Below are 24,377 nucleotides of genomic sequence, written 5' to 3' on the forward strand. Positions count from 1 at the left end.
TTTGAGTGATTTTCTGTAAACCCACAACTAATTAAAAACAATAACAGCAACAAAAAGCATGGTTACTGACCAAAAATAGACAAGTCCTCATGTATAATATTTTGATTATAACAAAAATCAAAAGGCTTTGATTTGGCCCTCTTTTTGCCATCTTCCTCCTTGTCTTGTAGGTCTTTCATTGACTAATGTCTTACAGCTGTTTTGAACTTGCTGCATAATCCCAGTAACCATGGGAGTTCCCTTGGAGAACAACACAAAGCCTGGCCAGGCACTTGCACATCATTTCAGATGACTTTCCAAAGCACAGCCTCAGGCCCCCACACATCTCCCGGGTAGCTGGGCTGAGATTTGAGGAACAGGAAACGCTGTTGCCACCCATGCTGACATCTGATTCAGTATGTGTCAGTGTTTAACATATCTCATTCTTCTCAGTTAAAATAGCTGTCACTAATGACCTTCTTTTGCTTCTTGACTGAATTCTATATGGAATATCATAGAGTCTGGACTATTGGACATTTTCTGAATTGATAAGAATTTTCTCATTAGAATAATAGTCTATAAGTGTATCAGTTATACTTTTTTTCAGAATATGAATCTCTGACTCCAGCATTCCCCACGAAAGAAAATATTAGTTCCCACACAAAAGCCACTAATTTTAATCATCTTTCTCCCCAGTGTTTTTCTAATCTACAAGCAGTCATTTTATTCTCAAGCTAAACTAATTAGGCTATATCTTATTGTTTTGGCTAGCATGAGATCACCATAGCCCAACAATTATGTTCCTTTTTTCCCTTTAAGTAGTTCAAAACGAGCTTTCATTCAGATATATAGTGTTTTTGAACACTGATTATGTGGCATGCACTGTGCTTGGTACATAGAGTTCAAAGATTAATAATTTACTGTCCCTATACTCAAGAGGTCTATAGTCTCAAGGAATGAGGGAAGACAGAAATATAAGCAGATAATTTCAGTTTATATAATAAGTGCCTACATAAAGAGATACATAGAATGTTGTGAAAGCCCAGAGAAGGATATTCAAGGATAGATTTTGGAGGAAAGCATGCATAAGCTGAGTCATGGGAGACACAAGAGTGTTAAGCAGATAGAGAAGAATAGAAACAATGTCCTAGCAGAGGGCAAAGCATGGACAGATGCACGACACTGTGTAGTCTTATGTTTGAACTGAGGGTGGGCCATGGACAGGATGTCACCCTGTCCATGTGACATGCAAACAAGATGAGGCTGAGAGGTAGGTCAGTAACAGGTAAGGAATTAGACTTTATTAACATTTTGCTCATATGTATGAAACAGGAAGCATTTTCCCCTTTCCTTTTATTTACTGTATAGTAACTTCCTTTTATTCAGTAGACATTTATTGAATATCTACTAAGGGCTCTTATCTTCAAAGTTCTACGCTTTTATGGAGGAAGACATATGTAGCTATAATGCAAAACATAAGATGGTAATACCACAAAAAAAGTTTTAAAGTACTGTAGACCTTAATCAAGATGGTGAAGCAAGAGGCTCCAGGACTCAGCCTTCTCCCAAAAGAAGCTTTGAACAATGAACAAGAACTGGCAGAAAAATCTTTCTCAATGCTCAAAAAAAACAGCTAAGGGACTGCAGTAACATGGCAAGCTCCAAATCAAGAAAAAGGCAACTTAAAACCAGTAGAATCTCTTGGTGCCCTGGCCGCCCATCTCCCACCTCCTTACCAACTCAACCCAGTGCCTCGGTCTGTACTTCTAGTGCAGGTCCCTGCTCCCGGTTCCAGAGGGAACAGAGTAACTAACCCTCATACATATATATACTGAGAGCATGTATGTCTGGCCCAATCTATCTGGTGCTATCTGAAGGACTAAACTAGGACATATTTCAGGCTCACTCTTTTAGTTTCCTGGACTACTTAAGAAAATACCACACAATGGGTTGACTTAAACAGTGGGACTTTATTAGCTTATAGTTTTGAGGCTAGGAAAAGTCCAAATCAAGACATTATCAAGGTGATGCTTTCTCCCTGAAGATTGTGACACTCTGGGGCCAGCCTTTTGTCACATGGCAGTGCACATGGCACCCTCCTCTGGCCTTCCATTCTCTTCCAGGTTCCATTTGCTTTCAGCTTCTTGCTTCCTGTGGCTTTTTTCTGTGTCTGAATTTCATTCTATTCATAGGGCTCCAGTAATAGGATGAAGACCCATCCTGATTGAGGTAGGCCTCATCTTAACTAAAGTGACTTCATCAAAAGGTCCTCCTTACAATGGGTTCACACACCCTCAGGAATGGATTAAGTTTAAGGATATGTTTTTCTGGGGGTATACAGCTCCAAACTACCACACTCACCATCCTAGAACTTGCCCTATGTGTAGAAGGTGATTCACAGAGCTATAGGAGAGCATTCAAGTTGTTACTGCCTCAGGGCAAGGGATCCCTAGCCATGGTACATAGGAGTGCAGTTCCCCAGAGCTAGGAGGAAACTGTTTCCTAGGGAATTGAGAACATTTGTATCCATAAATGAGAGAATTGCTAGGGCCATACCAGCATGCCTTGTGCAGAAATGATCAGGGAGGATCCCACACTTAGGCCTGCAGCTATCCTCTAAACACATTATATGGATAAGCCCTGAAGGAGGGCACTCAGGTCAACCTGCAAAGATTGAGAAAGGTCATAATGCAAGTTGGATACAAGTTTAAGAAACAGATACCTTAGAGTCTAAATTTGAGCAATAACACATTAAAATAGCAAAACATCCAGGTTTCTACAAATGATTATGAAACATACCAAAACAAAAACAAAGCAATAGCCCAGGCAAAGAAGATTAATTAGAAATCATCAATGAAGAGGACCAGACTTGAACATACTAGACAAATATTTCTTAAAAATGGTCCTAAATATGTCCAAAGAACTAAAGGAAATCAGGAAAATGATAGATGAACACAGAGAATATCAATAGAGTGATAGAAATTATGAAAAGGAACCAAACAGAGCAGTAGGCAATAGTAACAGAAATTAAAATTTCCTTAGAAGAGTTCACCTGTAGTTTGGAGCTGGCAGAAGAATCAGTGAATATTAGGAGAAGGCAATTGGGATCATTCAGTCCGAGGAGCAGAAGAAAGAAAGAATGAAGAAAAGTGAACAGAGCTTGAGGAGCCTGTGGGACACTATCAAGCATACCAATATATGTGTTGTGAGGATCCCAGAAGGAAATGAAATAAATGGGCAAAGAGAGTATTCAAAGAAATAATTGCTGAAATCTTGCCAAATTCAACAAAAAATATAAATATACGCATCCAAGATGTTTAGTGAACTCCAAAAAGGAGAAACTAAAATAGACCCACACTGTGGCTATTCTAATCAGACTGTCAAATGCCAAAGATAAAGAGAGAATTCTGAAAACCACAAGAGAGAAGAAACATGTCACATACAAGGGATCCTCAATAAGATTAAGTGCCAGTTTCTCGATGGAAACCATGGAGGCAAGAAGACAGTGGGAAGACATATTTAAAAGGCTGAAGGTGTTACCAGACAAAGGCCATGGGGTTCTTTTTTTTTTTTTTCTTTTTTTAGTATTTTTATTGTAAACAAAAAAACATACAAAAATTCTTGACATGGTTACAATCAATAGCTCACAATATAATCACATAATTATGTATTCATCACCATGATCATTTTTGAGTATTTGCATCTCTCCAGCAAAAGAAAGAAAAAAGAAAAAACATGCCATACCCCTTAACCCTCCCTTTCATTGACCACTAATATTTCAATCTACTCAATTTATTTCAACCTTTGTTCCCCCCTTTATTTGTTTATTTCTTATCCATATTTTTTATTGCTCTGTCCATACCATAGATAAAAGGAGCATCAGACACAAGATTTTCACAATCACACAGTCACATTGCAAAATTTATTATACAATCATCTTCAAGAAACATGGTTACTGGAACACAGCTCCACATTTTCAGGCACTTTCCTCTAGCCTCTCCAATACACCTTAACAAAAAAGGTGATATCTATATAATGCATAAGAATAACCTCCAGGATAACCTCCCCACTCTGTTTGGAATCTCTCAACCATTGGCACTTTATTTTGTCTCATTTTACTCTTCCCCCTTTTGGTTGAGAAGGGTTTCTCAGTCCCTTGATCTGAGTCCCAGCTCATTCTAAGATTTCTCTCCCACATTTCCAGGAAGGTCCATACCTCCAGGAGTCATGTCCCATGGTGAGAGGGGGAGGGCAGTGAGATTGCTTGTCATGTTGGCTGAGAGACAGAGAGATTGGCAACAGGCCATAGGTTCTTTTGCCTGACACGCTCAGTAACCAATTCCTGAGATAGCTGGTTTCAAAGGGAGAAAGAGTTTATTACTAGGTGCCTAACAGTAGAACAGATGGGCTAGTGGCCTAAAGTCTGTCTCCTTGAACTACAGTAATTTGGACAGTTTTATTAGAGAAAAAGATGGTTAGGGTTTAGGATAATGAGCACAGTAGCCCTAGATGATGTAGTTAGGGGCAATCTAGTTACTGAACATGTGCAGATTGATTATATGCTTAGTCACAGAACCTATGTAAGAAAATGGTGGAATGAGATATAAGTGGCATGTAGGTTAAAGTCTAAGCTACTGTGTGTGTCAGGCAGACCCATTTTGATAATATCCGGTCTTGGCTATCAAGATAACTTTGGACTTGGGTGAGTTAATTCTGGGCTGACCCAAGACTCTTCATTAGTAAACATTAAGGGCTGCCTTTAGTGATTACAAGACTCTAAAGTTGAAAAACTGGATAATTGGCTACAAGTGAAGGTTAGTCAGAAAGGGACAGAAGGTAAAGGTTATGCAATCAATATCAGAGATCAAGGCAGCTGGATTATAATTTAGAGATTTCAGGTATTTCCTTCTGTCTAATCCAATACACCAGAAAGCAAAAAGGAATAGCTATGTAATGATCCAGTAATCAAAATCAAAATCTTCCCTTAAATACTGATTTCTCAGTTACAAAAGCAAAAAATTGCAAACCAAGTATTCTATACTTGGCAAAACTGACATTCAAAAATGAGAGAGAGGTTAAGGTTTTCCCATATAAACAAAAGCTGAAGGTTTGTGTTAGAAGTACCCTAGCCCTACAAGAGATGTTAAAAAGGGTTCTGCATTTTGAAAGGAAAGGACAAAAGACAACAGATAAGATAAAGCTCTCCAGTAAGGATAACATGGGTAAATATAAATGCCAATACTATACTGTATTTTTGGTTTGTAATTCCACTTTTTACTTCCTACAAGATCTAAAAGCCAAATGCATAAAACGTAATGAGAAATCAGTGGTTTTGACCCATATGTATAAACGTGTAATTTGTGACAAGAATTACATGAAGGTGTGAGGACAGAAGGGTATAGAAAAAGTTTTTATATAAATATTAAGGTTAAATTGATATCAAAGTAAACAAGATCATTATAGATTTAGAATTTTAAATGTAAGCTCCACGGTAACTATGAAGAAAATATCAGAGAATATGCAAGTTCAAAGAGACAGAAGTTAGAGTACAGGTTGCCAGGGTAGGGACAGAAGGAATGGGGAGTTAACGCATAGTAGATGGAAGGTTTTTGTTTAGGGAGATGAGAAAGTTTTAGTAATGGAAGGTGGTGAGGGTACCACAACATTGTGCATATGATTAATTCACTGAAGGTTATGCTTGGGAGTGGTTGAAATGGGAAAGTTTGTATTATGTATATATTCCCACAATAAAAAAAAAAAAGCAACTAAAGAGACAATGACAATTAAAGGCAATACATGAGAGCTGGCCACAGTGGCTCAGCAGGCAGAGTTCTTGCCTGCCATGTCGGAGACCCAGGTTTGATTCCTGGTACCTGAACATGCAAAAAAAAAAGACAGTACATGATCCTGGATGAGGTCTATCAAATGAAAAGAAAAGGCTCAAACAGACATTATTAGGACATAAGAAAAACTTGGAATATAGACAGTAAGATATATATATATATATATATATATATATATATATCAGTGTTAAATTTCTTGAACTTGATAACGGCACTTAAGATGGCTACATAAGTGACTACCTTTGTCTTAGGAAATATGCATGGCAATATGAAGTGTTTAAGAGCATGATATATACAACCTAGAGTCAAGTATTCAGAAGATAGCTTAATGAATAGGTAGGTAGACAGACCAGCAGACAGAGGATTTATAGACAGGTGGACAGAGAGACAGAATGATATGACAAAGGTGACAAAATGTTAAAATTGGTAGATCTGGGTATCTGGGAGAGGGTGGGAGTATATTAGTATTCTCTATATGGGGTTCATATTATTTTTGTAACTGTTCTATAAGTTCGACATTATTTCAAAATGAAAAAGCCTTTTTTTTAAAGTGCTATAGTTGTGTAGATAAATGTGGAAGTAATTTCTAGGCTGGACATTTAGGATAAACTTCACAGAGAAAGTGCATAATATGCAACAGAATTGCATTAGTATCCCTTAATTGGAGAGGCGGGGAGTAGAAGAATGAGTGCCCGAGGTCTGGTGAGAAGCAGATCCTTGATCTCCATTTTGTCACTGCAGGCAGCAGCGTTGGAAAGCATTAGCATTAGCGAGGAGTGAGGGTGTGCTGTGGCCACAACTAGCAGAAGGCTGGAAGGGATAACAGCAACAAAGAGGCCAAGCCAGCCCCAGCCTACACTTGGCATGAAGGCTAGATCAAACAAAAGCCAAATGCTGAAAGTTGGCCCCTATGCAATGGCTTGTCCAAACAAAATAAGAAATGATGTGGAGATGAAGTTCTCATGCTGGGATTTCCTCAACTGCTGAATTTTTTAGATGGTAATATGTATTTACTTCAATAAATCACACCAGCTTAAAAACGTCAGGAAGTCTAACAGCAACTGAGTGGAAAGTGAATGCAACCAGGGAGAAAACAATCTATTCCTAAGCTGACTTGTACTGTCGTCTCAGCATTCAAAAATAAGGTTTAAATAAAAATGAAATAATTTGGGATCTATGAAAAGATTCCACAGCGAAGCAAAGTAACAAACATTAAAGATGTAGAGGAAGAAGATATTGCTGGGGAAGAATATTTCCATGAGAAAAAATGAAATTTTAATAAAACATCTGCTTTGTGTTCTCAGAATTTAAGAAAACAAAGTATGTGAAATTAGAAATGAAAGATGAAATGATAAGATGGCAGATTTGGATTTAAAAGGATCTGGCTAAAAGCAGAAATGATAAGGGAGTTGAATGCGATAAGGAAATATAAGAAAACTTAAAGTGGGATAGCAAAACTTAAATCTACACTGAAGCAGAAAGAATATACTCAATCCATTTTTTTATTTGTTAAATCCTCTCTCTGTTATACTCCTCCTTGTCCTTTTTCTTTCTTTTTTTGTGAAAAATAACATATACAAAAAAACAATAAATTTCAAAGCACATTGCAGCAACTAGTTGTAGAACAGATTTCATAGTTTGGTTCCACAATTTTAGATTTTTACTTCTAGTTGCTTTAAGATACTGGAGACTAAAAGAAATATCAATAAAATGATTAGGCACTCATACATGTTTGTTAAACCCTACCTTCTCTGTATAACTCCATTACCTTTGACCTTTATCTCACTCTTTAGGGGTATTTGAGCTATGCCCATTCTAACTTTTTCTTGTTGGAAGGACCTGTCAATAATATGGGATGGGGAATGGAATGGCCCTTCTGCATTTCAGGACTTCTCTGGTCCAGGGACCCATCTAGAGGTTGTAAGTTTCTGGAAAGTTACCCTAGTGCATGGAACCATTCTAAAATTTTATATAATACTCTAGGTTTCTTTAGGATTGGCAGGAATGGTTTTGGGTAGGGTTTGGCAAGTTATGATAGGTGACAATGTCTAACTGAAGCTTCCATAAGAGTGACCTTCAATGTAGCCTCTCAACTCTATTGAACTCTCTCAGCCACTGTAACCTTATGAGTTACACTTCTTTTCCCCCTTTTGGTCAGGATGGCATTGTTGATCCCATGGTGCCAGGGCCAGGCTTATCCCTGGGTCAATCTATTCTTAAGTCTAAGAATTAAAGTGAATGAAAAACTTGAGACGTTATCACAGAATGCAGAGAAAATGGGTGACTGTGGTAAGGAAGATGGTTGATTGAAAGGGAGTGGAGAGCACTAGCAGCCAGAGCCATGAGCCACATACTTGGCAGATGGCAAGTACTCAAATATGTGCTGTTAGACAAGTAGTATTCCTGAAGATGACATTGTCGAAAAAGGACACATTCACAATAATCAAAGTAATAGCAAAAAAAAAAAAAAAAAAAAGCTGAAGAAAGGCCAAAGTCTATAGATCAAAAGAGCTTTACAGAGTACCTGGCAAAATTTAGATTTTTACTCCTAGCTGCTATAAGATACTGGAGACTAAAAGAAATATCAATATAATGATTCAGCAATCATACTCTTTTGTTAAACCATACCTTCTCTGTATAACTCCACCATCACCTTTGATCTTTCTCCCACTCTTTAGAAGTATTTAAGCTATGCCCATTCTACCTTTTTCATATTGAAAGGGCTATCGATAATAAGGGGTCGGGAGATGGAACTAGTTCATGTTGTGGAGAGGCTGACCCCTCTAGGCTTCAGGACTTATCTGGTCTAGGGACCCATCTGGAGGTTTTAGGTTTTGGAAAGTTACCCTAGTGCATGGAACCTTTGTAGAATCTTATATATTGCCGAAGGTGTTCTTTAGGATTGGCAGGAATGGTTTTGGTTGGGGTTTGGCGAGTTATGATAGGGAGCTGTGTCTAACTGAAGTTTGCGTAAGAGCAACCTCCAGAGTGGCCTCTCGACTGTATTTGAACTCTCTCAGTCACTGGTACCGTATTTAATATACTTCTTTTCCCCTTTTTGGTCAGGATGGCATTGTTGATCCCATGGTGCCTGGGCCAGACTCAGCCTCAGTAAATTTTTAGAGTACTCCGCCTCCAGCCAATTGTCCTCAAAAACGTTCATTCTGTTAGACCTCTTCCTATTTTAAGTCTCCAAATATGACGGAGCTGGCTGGATGATAAATTATTAGCCCCTCTTTTTCTGGAAGTTATATACTTGAAAACAAATGAACAGTCCTACTGTTACAGAAATGCCGTTGTGCCAAATATGTCTGCATCAAAAGGTTGGTACCTATTTTCACTTCTCAAGACTGAAACAGTAACAACTGGTGCATGTTCCTAAAAATATAAATAAGTCATACCAAAAGTAATTTATTTATCTGCAAATAAAAATGAAGGCAGTATACAAAACACCCACTGAAAACAACTAATATATATGTAAAGAAACTGTAAATATCAAATGTTAATAAAGATATAAACAAATGAAACCCTCATCCATTGCTGATGGAGGATATAAATTGGAAAAAAAGCACTTTGGAAAGCCGTTTAGCAGTATCTACTGGGGCTGAACATATCCATATCCTGTGACCCAGCAATCCCAACCAATAGCAATATCTTCTCCAAAAGACATATACGGGAATATTCACAGTGGCATTACTCATAAAAGCCCCACACTGAAAATAACTATAATATCCACCAGCAGTAAAATAGATTTCTTTAAAAATTAGGTCATATTCATACAGTAGAATATTGTACAACAATGAAAGTAGAATAAAGCACTGCTATATACAACATGGGTTTTCTCATAGAAATAATGTGGAACCAAAGAAGCAAGACACAAAAGAGTATATCTTATATGATTCCATTTTTATACAGTTCAAAAACAGGCAAACTAACTCTGTGATGACTGAAGCCAGAATCGGAGGTTACTTGTCAGGAAAAGGAAGTCCAGAAGAGGCCACTGAGATTAGAGAGGCTTCAGAGGTGCAGGAGCTGACCATACTATGGTCATGTTGTAAAAATTCATTAATTCTTCCTTGGAGATTCCTTTATTATGAGTATGTCATACTTTAATGTGTCAAGTTTGCAAAAAAATAAAAAGTATCAAATGTATTAGAAATGGCATATTCCTCTCCCCCACTCATACCCTAAATTTAACTAATTCCTTTTCTTTTATTGACATATATAATAGGAATAGAGTCTTCAAGCTAGAAGTTATCTTAAGGGCTGATAATTATATATGGAGAAAAAAATCAATATCAGCATAAGACCTACAATCTTAGTTGCTTACATGATGGCGAATCCAGACACAGTAAACATAATATTCTAAGGAAAAGTAAATATTTTCTAGTTTTATAACCTTTTTACCAAGGGCAATGATAGGAGCATGCCCCCTAAATAGGACTCCCTTTTACCATTTCTACAAAATATTAATTTATTACCATGTATACCCAAAGAAAATTCCACAGTGCTGTTGGACTAGTTGTTTACTTAATTTCCACTGGGTCCTGGCTCTTTTGCTTCTCATCACTTGTGCGTCTTCCTTTCAAGGTCCCCAACTTCATATCACCTGTAATACCCTACTTGCGCCTTTAGTCTATCACAGCAGCCTCTGAACCTGAAATACAGATTTGTTCAGCCCAAATGAGCAAAACAAGCTATGGAAAAGGTACCTTCATGAGTTCACAGTTTTCACTATGAAAGATCTTATTTTCTGTAGCTACCTCTGCAAAAGAGCAGGAATAACAAGCTTAAGATACGAGTGTGGTTAAGGATGAAATATGTATGCAGCGCCTTGATTTGACTATATTCCACCGAGCCAGAATCCCACAGTTTGTACTTGTCGTATGTACTGTCCCTGGAGACTTCCACAGTGGCCATGAGATTTTCCACCTTTTCTTAAGAGTCTATATGCTCAGCTATCAGAAGGTTGCTTTCTTTTTCTGCTTCTTTCACATCTTTTATAGGAAACCAGTAGGATGCTTCAGGGGCATTGGGATATTTTCTAGGGTGGATTTGGGATTTGGGACTATGTTTTTGCTTTGTTGCTTGAACAGATAAACCGTTATAATCCCAGATGTCCAGGGAACATGCTAGCCCTGAAGGAGTCAGAGGCGCAGCCTCTGTAGCCCAGGAGGAAATGCCAGCTAGCCCATTACTTTGGAGTCCCAGTGAATATACTTGTGTTGTGGAACAAATAATTCCCAGCATGGGTTTTTGTTTTTTTTTTAACATTTCAACCTTTTTTTAATTAATTAAAAAAAAATTTAACAACAAACAAAAACATTCTTAACATATGATCATTCCGTTCTACATATATAATCAGTAATTCACAATATCATCACGTACTTGTATATTCATCATCATCATTTCTTAGAACAATTGCATCAATTCAGAAAAAGAAATAAAAAGATAACAGAAAAAGAAATAAAACGAAAACAGAAAAAAACAAAGATTATATATACCACACCCCTTACCCCCACCTTTCATTGATCACTAGCATTTCAAACTAAATTTATTTTAACATTTGTTCCCCCTATTATTTATTTTTATTCCATATGTTTTACTCATCTGTTGACGGTAGATAAAAGGAGCATCAGACACAAGGTTTTCACAATCACACAGTCACATTGTGAAAGCTATATCCTTATTCAATCATCATCTAGAAACATGGCTACTGGAACACAGCTCTACATTTTCAGGCAGTTTTCCCTCCAGTCTCTCCATTACATCTTGAATAACAAGGTGATATCTATTTAATGCGTAAGAATAACCTCCAGGATAACCTCTCGACTCTGTTTGGAATCTCTCAGCCATTGACACTTTGTCTCATTTCCCTCTTCCCCCTTTTGGTCGAGAAGGTTTTCTCAATCCCTTGATGCTGAGTCTCAGCTCATTCTAGGGTTTTTCTCAATCCCTTGATGCTGAGTCTGATCTCATTCCAAGATCTCTGTCCCATGTTGCCAGGAAGGTCCACACCCCTGGGAGTCATGTCCCACATAGAGAGGGGTAGGGTGGTGAGACTGCTCGTTGTGTTGGCTGGAGAGAGAGGCCACATCTGAGCAACAAAAGAGGCTCTCTTGGGGATGACTCTTAAGCCTAAATTTTAAGTAGGCTTGACCTATCCTTTGTGGGGTTAAGTTTCATATGAACAAACCCCAAGACTGGGGGCTCAGCCTATAGCTTTGGTTGTCCACACTGCTTGTGAGAATATCAAGAATTCAACTTGGGGAAGTTGAATTTCTCCCCGTTCTCACCATTCCCCGAAGGGGGCTTTGCAGATGCTTTTCCACTCACTGATCGAATCACTCTGGGATTCATCTAGCCCCGGTTTTGAACGAAAGTAGCAGTTGAGGGATCCTACTACATTTTGTCTTAAAACAATTATGGAAAAAAAATAATGGATATTTATTTTCTTCTTTTTTTTTTTTTAATTAAGATAAGAAATTTCAATATTTTGGCAGATGGTTTTCAAGCTATGCCCCAGACCTTTCTTCTCTGCCTTTTGAAATAACTTGGTGGGAAAGTTTGAGAAGCTCTGTAAAGTGCTTAGGGAATATTTATAAATATCATTATTGTTGGGTTTTTTTTTTTTTCATTGTTTTGATCTCTTTTGAGATGCAGCAGAGTATGGTAAAAAGAGCCAGGCTTTTTGAATGGAGTAAACCCTCTTTCCTTCAACAAGTATCTTCCTGGTTTGCCAAGCCCTGCTGGATACTGAGGAGACAGACAGCCCCTGCACTCATAGAGCTACAGTCCGATAAGCAAAGCAAGAGGTTACACTAATGTATATATGATTGCAAACTGAGATAAATGCTATGAAGAGAAATGAATACATTTCTGTAAAACAGAGAACAAAGGGCCCGCACAGGATCCAGGCAGGCTTTCCTGAGGAGGTGGCTGAGGGATGGGGACAGAACTCCAGATGAAGGGTACTGCTGGTTCAAAGACCCTGTGGTAGGAAAGAGTTTAGTACCCTGAAGAAACTGAAAGCTGCCAAAATGGCTGGAGCACAGGACCATGGAGAGGGGCCAAGAATGCACTGGAGAGGTCAATCTTGTAGGTGAGACTGAACTTTATCCTACGGGCAGAGGAGGCCATTGAAAGGTTTTAATCAGGGAAGCAAAATGACCAGATTTGCACCTTCAGAAGTTTCCCTCGAATTGAGGAGAGGAGAGTGGCTTAGAGGGAGGTAGAAATGACTGTGGGGAAGCTATTAAAATCCAGGGCAGGGATGGCTGTAGGAAGCAAAGGGTTGGTTGTCACAATGGAGAGGCAGTGGAATCAGTAGGCAAGGAGATTGCTTAGTTTGAGGAGGTGAGAGAGACTGACTGGGTTCTGTCAGTCTCTGTTTATAATGCTGTTTATAAAAAGCTGTTTGTAAAAAGCATGATGCTGTTTATAAAAAGGCAGAACACTGGAGCAAGGAAGGTTTGGGGGAAATGTCATGAGTTTGGTTTATAATTCTGCTATTTACTGACAGAACCTTTGGTCACATTATTTAACCTCTCTAAACTTCAGTGTTATCAAGTTGATATCATAGAGTATATTATTAAATGAAATTATTATATAGAAACCTATCACAGTGAATTTTCTTTAAATGATAACACTTTGAAATGTACTTTTAAATAATAATGCTTCCTTTCATCCCCCTTTAAGTATATGTTTATATGCTTATGTTTATGTATTTAGAGAAAATTCACAACATATTTAACTTTTACATACCAGGCATTAATCTTAGTGTGGTTTTTCCCTTTATGTTTTCCAATTATTTTTCAATCCTTTTGGGTTCAACTCTGAAATAATCAGCTCCCACCAAAAGAAAGCCCTTTCTTACAAGATGACACTACAGCATCCTATGAAAGCAGAGAAATATTTTCCAACTAGTTCCTAAACATACTTTAATACTTGAAATTTTGTAGTCTGAACATATTTTAGTTTTATGTTCAAGAATTTTAATGTCACAGAGCTTAAATGAGGTAGCTTAAATAAAGGATATTAATCTTATTTCTTTCCTCTAGGGAATATCAGAATATAATACAGTTTCCTGAGAATGTTTTGTAATTCCTAGCACAATGGACTAATCAGGGAGATGTGCTGTGAAATGGCTTTTTGTGGCATATGATAAAAAAAAACCGATTAACCTTTCAAATGGTGATCAGAAATCAAGATTGTCTTAGTCTGCCATCAAGATTGTCTTAATCTGCCAGAGTTGCTATGACAATACCACACACCAGTTGGCTTAAACAACAGGAATTTATTGTCTCATAATGGTTTCAGAGGCTAGAAATCCAGCATCAGGGTATTAGCAGGCCAAACTTTCTCCCGGTGTCTGTAGCTTTCTGGCAGTCCTCCATCCCTCTCTCTCTCTTCTTGTGTCTGCTCCTCGGCTGATGTCTGGCTCCTACTTCCATGTTCAATTTCCTTTGCTTATAGGAATTTCAGCCATATTGGATTACGTGGCCTCACGTAATTAATACTAACATCTTTAAAGGTCCCATTTACAAATGGGTTCACATCCTTAGCAACACAGTTTAAGACTTGGACATGTCTGTTATGGGGGACATGATTCAATCCCCAACAGATATTACTAGAGCAGAATTTCAGAAACCTTTCATAAGGACCTAATATTTGTTCACGTTTACAGTCTTGAAGAGCTGCCTCATGATAAAGTAACTTTGAAAGTTAATGACAAGAGCTAGCAAGTAAGATTTCTCTCACACAAACTTAGTGAAGAAAATCAAATAAAAACTTCATTCTTCTGGTAAATAAGGAAGGCAATAGGATAGTTTAGTAAAATATAAGAATATCTGAAATAATAAACCATAATTATTCCAGGTTGTTTTATGATAGTGGGAATTTTATTAAAATGTTTGGAGAATAATTCTCTAAATACTTTTTATATATTAAGATAACGTTCTTATCTGATTGGCATAAAGCAAATTGTCTGTGGTTTTCTTTGGCAATCTTAAATTTAAATCTTAGAAGTATAAATAGCATAATGGAGTGCTTTTCTGGCTGACTTTTAGTAAATGTTATCACCATTTGTTATGGTTGTTTCTATGGTTTACCTAATTATGTTCTTATGCTTATTAATATTCTTTTCAGATACTCTTCAAAAATATAACTGTACTATAGGCATTCATTTGTTGATATAAATAATGAATTCTCTTACAAATTTTAATGTCAAGAATTGTTCTAGTATAACTGTTTTTTTATATTTTTTGACTCTGGCTTTATCCCATATGCAGAACAATATGAATTGGCGGAGGATCTAGAACAGCTGTTTAGGAGATTTTAATAGCCCCAGAACTCCAATGAAATGTCTCCTGAGTCCTGGATGTCTTGTGCTTTGAGTGCTGATGTTGAGACAGATAGAAGGTGAAGATTGAGGAGTAAAGACAGGTTTCCTATAACAAAATGTCCACCCAGGCCTCTTAATATGAGTAACAAACTAGCTTAATATAAACTTCATTACAACTAACATCAAAATAAACTTTTTTCCTAAGAAATTATTTCCCCATAATTTGTTGCATCTTATAGATTTAGCAGGCAATTCACTTATTTCTATTTTTGAGGAATAGACTTACTAGCGAAAAACACATTGCTTCAAAGTCACTATCCCTAATTTATTTCTAGAAATGTACAAAAGGAAAACAATTTCCATTTATTTGAGAAAGTGATACTATCCCTACCATTCATTAAGTGATATAATTAGAAAGAGGCAAAGGGTAAAAACAAATTGAGGAATCATTCTCTAAATACTAGTGATTTTCATTGCAGTGGTTCTTTACATGGTGAGAGCATCCTTGATTAATAAATAAGCCATGTCACAGCTTGTGAGATTGGTGACGAGTCCTCAGGGTCATTGCCTTGTTAATGCATTTATGAATTTTAGAAATCAATGCTTAAAGATAACAGCATGGCATGGCTGTTATGTAACATATCATGTAATCTCTTTCTAGTACTAATCTCATATTCCTCTTAAACCCAGCTCAAGAATCCAACCTACCATGAAGCTTTAATGGCAGTGAACCTCTGCCACTGTGTTCTCTTTTACTTTCTTCAGTGCTTATTTACTCAGTCTACAACATACCGGGAAAATCTGTCCTCATTTATGAAAGGCATTAGAACCCAGGGCTCTGTCATTGGCACCTTCAAGAGGCATAGAATGTCAGAATCAAAAGGAACCTGTTGCAGTCTACCAAAGCTGCCAGAATACAACACACCAGAGATGGATTGGCTTTTAATAAAAGGGGATTTATTTTGTTAAAAGCATGTAGTTCTTCAGAGGAAAGGCAGCTTAACTTTCAACTAAGTTTCTTTATACGTGGAAAGGCACCAGGTACTCTCTGCTGGCCTTCTCTCCAGGCCTCTCTCTGGGTTCCAACAACTTTCCCTGGGATGATCCCTTTCTGCATCTCCAAAAGCCTGGGCTGAGCTGCGAGTGCTGAGATGAGGTATGCTGAGCTGCTTGTTGAGCTCTCTCATTTAAGCACCAGCCAATTAAATCAAACATCATTTATTGCAGCAGGCACACCTCCTAACTGACTGCAGATGAAATCAGCAACAGATGAGTTTCACATGGCAACTCATGTTTCATCTAGGGACCTTCACCTGGCCAAGTTGACACCTGAATCTAACTACCACAGAACCTGAATGGACATCCACAATAGTGTTTCCCACCAAACATTATCCTGGGAGCCTGAGGAATTATCCATCCCACACACCAGGAATGATGGGAAAAGGAGAGAGGAGCCAGGTTCCAATCACTGTTGCCTGGGATTGGGCTGAGAAGGACAGCACTGTGCAGTCAAGGTTGTCTGTCTGATCTTTAAGCCGGTGGGAAAAAGTTCTAGAAGGCTGTGCTCACCTCAGCCTCCTACCATCTGTAGCTGCATGTCTTATAAAATTTTACATGATGACTCTGCTCCAATAAACCAGATTTTCCTGTGAAATCATGGGGTTCTTTCTTGCCAAGAACACATTAGCAAGAACATACTCCCAGAAGGTATATGTAGGTAGTTCCTGGGATTACCACCCACCAAAATGCATATCTTTATGTTGGTTTAGGAATATCCCTCTCTTTATTCCATGTTCACATTAATATGTCTGTATTCGAATATGATCATTTTGCACTTATTTGCAGCAAAGGTACCAGAGTAGGTAACAATGCAAATAGTAATACCCAGAGTTTCATTGTAGGCGCTTCTTGGTATAGGGTCTGTCCCTAAAGTAAATACTGGCTGCCTGAGGCTTGGCTTTGTATATTCGATGGCAATGCCATCACCCAGCCACCTCCAATGCAACCACAATGGAGGCAGTTTAAATTAATGTGGACTTAATTGCCCATAATTTGTCTCACCTGCTGCTGCTGCTGTTGCTGCTGCTGCTGCTGCTGATGATGATGATGCTACCTGATAAAATATATTGCCAGGCTCTTTGTCAGCCCATTCCATGTAGTGTCTCATTTACTCTTCATAATAAGTCACTGAAGTAGAGACTTGTGTTTTCCCATTTTACAGATAAGTAAACTGAGGTGCAGACAGGTTGTCACTTGTCTAAATCATATGGCTGATTAAGTAGTAAAGGGAGAATTGGAACCATCGTCTTACCCACTGCTCTGTTTTGCATGCATCAAAAATTTTAACTCTTCTTCCTGCATCAATGTAAATATAGTCCTCTGGCTTTAATAAACATATGCCTTGATTGGGATATTTATAATTCTTTATAATTTAACTGCCATCTTAGTCCACATGGCAAAATTATAGGTTATTGTGGAAAAGTATTGTGTAGAAATACCTTTAGTAATTTGGAAGATTTCTGAATATAGATAATTAGAGAGATGTGTGAGGACAAAACGTTCATGTGTACAGTTGTCAGCTGTTTCCATTTGTACAATAAGTCACAGAGAGTTTGAATAACAAATTATTTTCCAAAAGAAAGAATTCTGAAAATCGTGTTTTCTCTGTACTTGCAGACAATGTTAACAAGGCCAAACTGATTGTTTTGCTACCTAATAAATTTTCTGGTAGTACTGTGACAGAAAATCCATAAGAAATGGATTCCCACTAACTTCCAGATATTGCACATTTCTCCAGGGGTTCGTTTGCATACTATTTTCCTAAGTTTGTACTTTGCGTTCATTCTACTATTCCATGTGTTAAAACAATTAAAACTGAGAAAATCCACACAAAGAGCATATCTTTGTCAGCAGAGCAGAAACCAGTTCATTTATGAAACCATGTTCATGTAGAACCATCAGTTATTGAAAAGATCCCCAATGTGTTGCCTGTTATTCATGCATAAAGTTTGTCCAAAACCCTGCAGAACTAATTAAAATAAGAATTTGTGTATATATGTGTCTTTGTAGGCTAAAGGTAAAGAAAGACAGTGGCTCAGACACCAAGCTACTGGGGAACTAGATGATGCCAAGATCATTGACGGACTGGCTGGAGAGAAAACCATCTACAAACGTCGGGGCGAGATAGAACCTCAAGTAAGTAATATGGTGAACTAGTAGCCTCCTATCTCATAGTACGGCCTTCTTTACAGAAACCTGCTTTCTTGAGTTGCTACCTTTGTCTAAAACACCATTACCCTAAACATGGTAACCAAGGAAGGCATTATAAAGAACAAAATTTAAGAAAAAAAACAAAAGTATCATACTATTTATTATATGAGTTAGGGCCCCAGAAAGAAACAGGGCATGATCAAGTTGGGCAATTTAAGGAACACTTAATAGAAGACTGCTTATGAAGGTAAGGGTGGGAATTAAGAAAACCAAAAGCAGGCAGTGCGTATCCCAGGGCTAGTGACAGCAGAAATCTAAACACCCCCCCTCCCCCCCACACACACTCACGTCTAAGAGCAGTTACCAGAGCCTGAAGAAGGGAGATGAGGGAAGGGCTGTCTGAGTGGAGCCATGGCCTTCAGAGGACAGAGAGCCAACCCATAGCAGCAGCAGAGGTTACTGAGGGCCTCCCATCAGCAGAAGCCCTGGAAGCAGCAGTGGAAGAAGGGCCAGCTTCCCAGGACACGGAGCAGGGTACCCTGGGGGAAAAGCTGAAGACACTCAGCTTATCTATTAATCCCAGAGGTTGTTCAAGTGAAAATACTAGAGCAATCTTAGTGGTTTTTCTCCTGTTCTGTTACTCTAAGGAAGATTTTTGTCAATTATACAACTGAAGAAACTTTTTAGAAAATAAGGAATTCTTCCTTAAATAACTCTAGTTGTAGTATGTAAAGTTTTAGACAGCCATAATTTTTTAAATAATTGCACTACAATGCCCACCCCCCCCACCCCCAAACTGCCATAAGGTGAAATGTTTAGTCTCTTAGAGAGATGTGTGATATCATATAGCCCTGAATAACCACATTCACTGAGTCACCCGCCACTAAGAGCTGGGTGTGCAGGGCCTGGAGGCTTAGGACAAGTGTCATTTACCCCATTTAAATGTTTATTCAGAGAAGGTCTGATAGTAATTTGGGGAGTTCTCATTTCTGTGACATTGGTGTGAGTCAACAACTACTTTCTTTACTGACTCATTGTGGTCAACAAATTGTTTAGATGCATCTGAAATTATGGGTAGTCATGGAAGTCTCTGCACCACTGTTCTTAATTTAGGCAGACTCTGCAAGTGTTTAAGAAATATATTGAATTTGTCTCAAACCTTCAAGTTCTAATACCCATAGTATTTTCTTGCAATTACTAACTGCTCATTCATTTTCAAGTATATAATAACAGAATAATCTAGCATTTTTCTCCTTCCATTTTTTTAAAAAGCAACAAATATCTTTTTCTTTAAGTTCTGCAAATTGGTAGACATGAGGACAAAAACCAAACTGAATCTTGTCAGAGTTTCACATTTGAGTTGACAGTTGTTGCTAGACAGCAGTTAGGCTCACATGCCTTTAACTGCCAGGAAAATAAAAGAGAGGTAGTAGTTCAGAGACTGGAAGGAAGAAAAAATTGAAAGCTTACCAAAGACAAAAGACATTTAAAAAATATTGTCCTTAAGTCCTTTCCCAGCTTCCTCTCTTATATCCTTGTGTTAGGAACCAACATTTCTTGTAGATTATGTGAAAAATGATTTGAAGGCCACTAAGCAACAGGTACAGCTAAAACGGGTGTGTATTTTCCCTCTAAAATAATGCATACTGTTGCCAGAGTTACCAACTCTGAAGCGTGAAGTGGCTATGACAAGTTGGGGTTTATGACTTTTCAGCTCATTGTGTTTAAGAAGGCATCGGCCTCAGTGAGGCGGTGTTACTATACCAGGTCAGGCCCTTGACAGAAACATGGCCCAAGGGGAAATCCTTCCCACATGGCCCTGACTACACAAAAGTCTGAACTTCCATTGACTGAAATACAACTCATGGGTGCCTTTGCACCAGCCAGGACAGCCTCACCCAGCATGCTGGGGCCAGCACGCTGGGGCCTGGGTGAGACCGCAGGACTGAAGCCTGTGGCAGTTTCCCAGCTCACATGGCCTTCCCGTCGCTCCCTCCCTCAGCTGGGCAGCCCGCAGCAGAAGCCCAAGCGACTGCGCCTGCTGGTGGATGTGTCTGGCAGCATGTACCGCTTCAACGGGGTGGACAGCCGGCTCGAGCGCTCCATGGAGGCCGTGTGTATGGTCATGGAAGCCTTCAAGAACTATGAGGAGAAGTTCAAGGTAATGACATGAGCAGAGGGCGGTGAGAGGCATCCCTGACCACCTCTGCCCAAGGGGTAGCCCCAAGTTAGGGGGTGATGACAGATCAGTGACTGCAGGCCCTACGCAGGGTACACAGAAGCCCTCATCTCTCAGCAGCTCACTGACCACTGTAGAGAAAGCAGTGCTTTTTCATTTTAATTTTCTCTGATAATGAGAAGATAATCATACCATAAGTTAAAGCACCAGTGGAAAGCACTGCTCGCTACATGTTATGTCCTATTGGCCATGTTAGAAGAAACACGGCTACTCGGAAGCCCCATGTGTCTATCCTCACCCCGTCCCCCCTACCCACCTACTTCCCACTCTCACCCCACCACCAACCAGACCACCCTCCAGGCCTCACGAGGGTTGGGGTCCACACCAGGGCTCTGTTCTCAGCGACGCTTTAGCTTTCCTCGTGGGCAAGGATTACATGCCAGAAGTGTCCTAACAGCCTTCAGGGAAGTTGGTTACCCTGGGAGAATGTAACCTGCCCTTTCAACTGTTTCCATTTTGTTCATGCTCAGCTTTCTGTCTGCCCTCCTTTTCAGAGATCCAGGCATGGGGAAGGGAGTCCCCTGTACTGCTGTGTTACTCCCCAGTGTGAGCCCATATATCCCCACTTATTTAGCCACACAGAGCCCCTGTCCTCACCAGTGCAAGCAAGTTTGAACACAATCACAAGACATCTAAATGTTATTCAGAGTTCAAGGGAGAGAAATGTTATTGGTGAAAACATGCTTAAGGGACCCTTAGTCTATTCGTGTCTGAGACTTAAGTCTTAATAGGTCAGAAACTGTAGCGTGACACCCACCGGCATCCCAGGATCGCTTTCCTGATCGTGTCTCTGTGCGGTGATGGGCACGAGAAACAGAGCAATGAAACCCATTAGTTCACTTACGCTAGGCCCCTTAATAAGGACACTTTCCTCTGAATCTCCCAGGGCCCCATGAATACAGCTTCTGCCATGAGAAACTTCTCTTAGAGTTAGTGGTAGGAAAAGGACAGTTTAAGTCAAAGAATACCCAGGCTCTGTGCAGGGTGCAGGTACCACTGAGGCGTGGCCTCCACTACGGGGAGGAATTGGGCTCCCCTGGAAGAGCTGGGATGGACTTCCCCTTGTGATGCTCCCCTGACTCCTGTCACCAGGAAGCTCAGAACCAAAATCCAAGGCTGCCTGGACTCCTTTGTTACTTCTTAAGGCCTGCAGTCTGGTGTAGAGCTTTTTTCTAACCTTGACCTTCCCTCCCTTCAGATGTAAGTTTTTCTTAATTATGAGTTTTCATTTTTTTAAATATTTTATGGGTTTATAGAAAATATATATTTAAAGATATTTTAGGTCTTTCTAGTACAAAGCAGAGTATATCTAATTTTTAAGCCACTTGGACCATTGATGGATGGTTAGACAATATATCTGTGTAAATACCCACATCCCACATAATATTGTAAAACCTTTGGGTTCTGCTAAGGTTTGGACCAGCCCTTCTGCCTCCCTTTGGATCTTGAAAGCCAGTGTTCCTCAGCTCACTTTGAGTCATATGGCGATTTTAATCCATTGTAGACCAGAGCAAACATTCTGCTATTAAAATTGGCAGGTTCCTAGTTATCTAGAGTAAAGTATCCAGTTAAAAAAAGGATTTTTACATCATTGAGAGCAGAATTACTCTAATGCATGAAACTACTTCTTCCAGGGTTATAGAAAGATTTGTTAGGAGCTGTCAAGAAATTGGTTGGCACAGCTCCCCTGGAGGACTAGGTGGGGGGAAGGTGGCAGGGCCAGCGGGAAGGCAGAGTCTGCGGCAGCCTCTGCAGAGCTCCCACAGTCATCACAGTGTGTGAGCGTCTGCATCGCAGCTCACGTGGTGGGGTGTATAGAAAAATTCGTATCTGTCAAGTCTCACTCACTATTAAGAGTCTGTAATCTGGAAGAACTATTAGTGAAATTGGATATGTTACATAAAAGAACAGAATCAAGGAAATGAGCATTTTACCAGATATGACTGTGTTCATGTTGATAAGATATTTGTTTTACTTTTTGTTTTGTTGATTTTTTTGCTTTGCTTTTAATTGACAGTTATACATCAGATTGTTTCCATATGATCAGCTGAATTTCAATTAAGTTCAAAAATTACAAATATTATTTACATAGTTGCAAAGGGCAGAGTTTTTGCTCAGTACAGAGTTCCTTGCCCACCTTGAGCCTGTAGTTTAGTGAGGGAGACATATAAAAGCTACTGTTTTTCTAAAAAAATATTTTTATTGATAAACAACATAGAACACAAACATTAACACACAAACATTCCACACACATGGTGTATGATCAGTGACTCACAATATCATCACATGGTAGTATATTCATCACCATGATCATTTTTTAGAACATTTGCATCACCCCAAAAAAGAAAAAACTCATACATACCATACCCCTTACCCCTCCCTCTCATTGACCGCTAGTATTTCCATCCACCCAGTTTATTTTACCTTTGTTCCGGCTGTTTTTTTTTCTATACCCCTTACCACTCCCTTTCATTGTTCACTAGTATTTCAATCTAGTCAATTTGTTTTAACATTTAAAACTACTGATTTTGATAAACAGTTTGACGTGAGTGGGTAGTTCTCAGGGTACAGACCAAGTATACCTCTCAAGAGACTCCCCTTGGAGTCTCAACCCTCAAACAGTATTTCGCTGATAATTCTCTTCCATTGCCACAACGGTGAAAAATAATTTCCTCAGTCTTTATCAGGAAAGCCACATATATGTTGAGAAGGTAACCTTAGTAACATATGACAGACAAATCCATATGAAATTATAGCAAAAGACCACCATAAAAATAAACTCTCGTTTTCAAGGCTTGAGGTTAGCACAATTATTTTTTATGCTACTAAATATTTAGCAGGCAATACATTAATGTCTTTGTGCATTTTTTGGCACTTATAAATTATCTCCTCACATTTGCTACTGTTCCTTTAGAACTTTTTCTAAGGACATGGAAAGTCCTATGAAATGTATTAAATGTATGTATTAAAATATTCCCAATGAAAGGAAAAAAACATTATGGACACCTAAAGCTAGCTGGTTGAGCCTTGTAGGAAAAGTGGTGCTGAGGGAATGTCAGGGGGGACTTCAAGAGGGGTTCTGGAAAGAGCTGGGATACCAAGTAGAGCCACACATCCCTGAGCTCCTCACCTCGTCCGTCCGTACACTTCAGATCTGGGGTCACCTCACAGGTCATTTCTCCCACTTCTCATTCCACAGACAGGAAATTGAGGCCCCTAGACGCTGAAGACTTTTCCCACAGTTGGAGGGCTAGTTTGAGACAGAATGGAATAGAACCCAGGACTCTTTGTTTTTCCTTTGTTGTTTTATTTTTAAAACTTTCCCCTTCATCCTATTAACTTTTTATTTTGAAAACTGTCAAACCTACCAAAAAGTCAAAGGAACAGTAAAATGAACACCCATTTGCCTTTACTTTGAGTCACCAATTGTTAACATTTTACCTCATTTGCTTAATCTTTCTCTCAAAATACATACATTCCCCCCTCCCTCTGAATCATTTGAAAATCAGCTATAAAAATCATAATATTTTACTTCCAAAACTTGAGTATGCATCTCCTAAGTACGTTCTCTTACACAACCATAATAGCATTATCACACCTCAGAAAATTATCAGTAGCCCCATTAATATCTTCTAATACTCGATCCAAATTCAGTTTTCCCAACTGTCCCCAAATGGTCTTTTAGACTTGTGTTCCCCTCAGCTCCTGCCCCCACCCCCTCCCCATAATCCAGGGTCCAGTCAAGGCCCATTCCTTCTGTTAG

At 39.0% G+C, this 24,377-nt stretch overlaps 1 protein-coding gene across 2 annotated transcripts in view; it reads left to right on the top strand.

Moving 5' to 3' along the window:
- Positions 1 to 24,377, top strand: part of VWA8 (von Willebrand factor A domain containing 8) — a 631,595-nt gene that overhangs the window by 592,944 nt on the left and 14,274 nt on the right. For both annotated transcript variants that reach the window (XM_077158362.1, XM_077158361.1), the window contains exons 41-42: positions 18,235 to 18,360; positions 20,378 to 20,536. In XM_077158362.1, coding sequence (XP_077014477.1) covers positions 18,235 to 18,360; positions 20,378 to 20,536 — 285 coding nt within the window. The remainder of the gene's footprint in view (positions 1 to 18,234; positions 18,361 to 20,377; positions 20,537 to 24,377) is intronic.

This window comes from Tamandua tetradactyla, chromosome 4 (genome assembly GCF_023851605.1).
Source record: "Tamandua tetradactyla isolate mTamTet1 chromosome 4, mTamTet1.pri, whole genome shotgun sequence".
NCBI classification, from domain to species: Eukaryota; Metazoa; Chordata; class Mammalia; order Pilosa; family Myrmecophagidae; genus Tamandua; species Tamandua tetradactyla.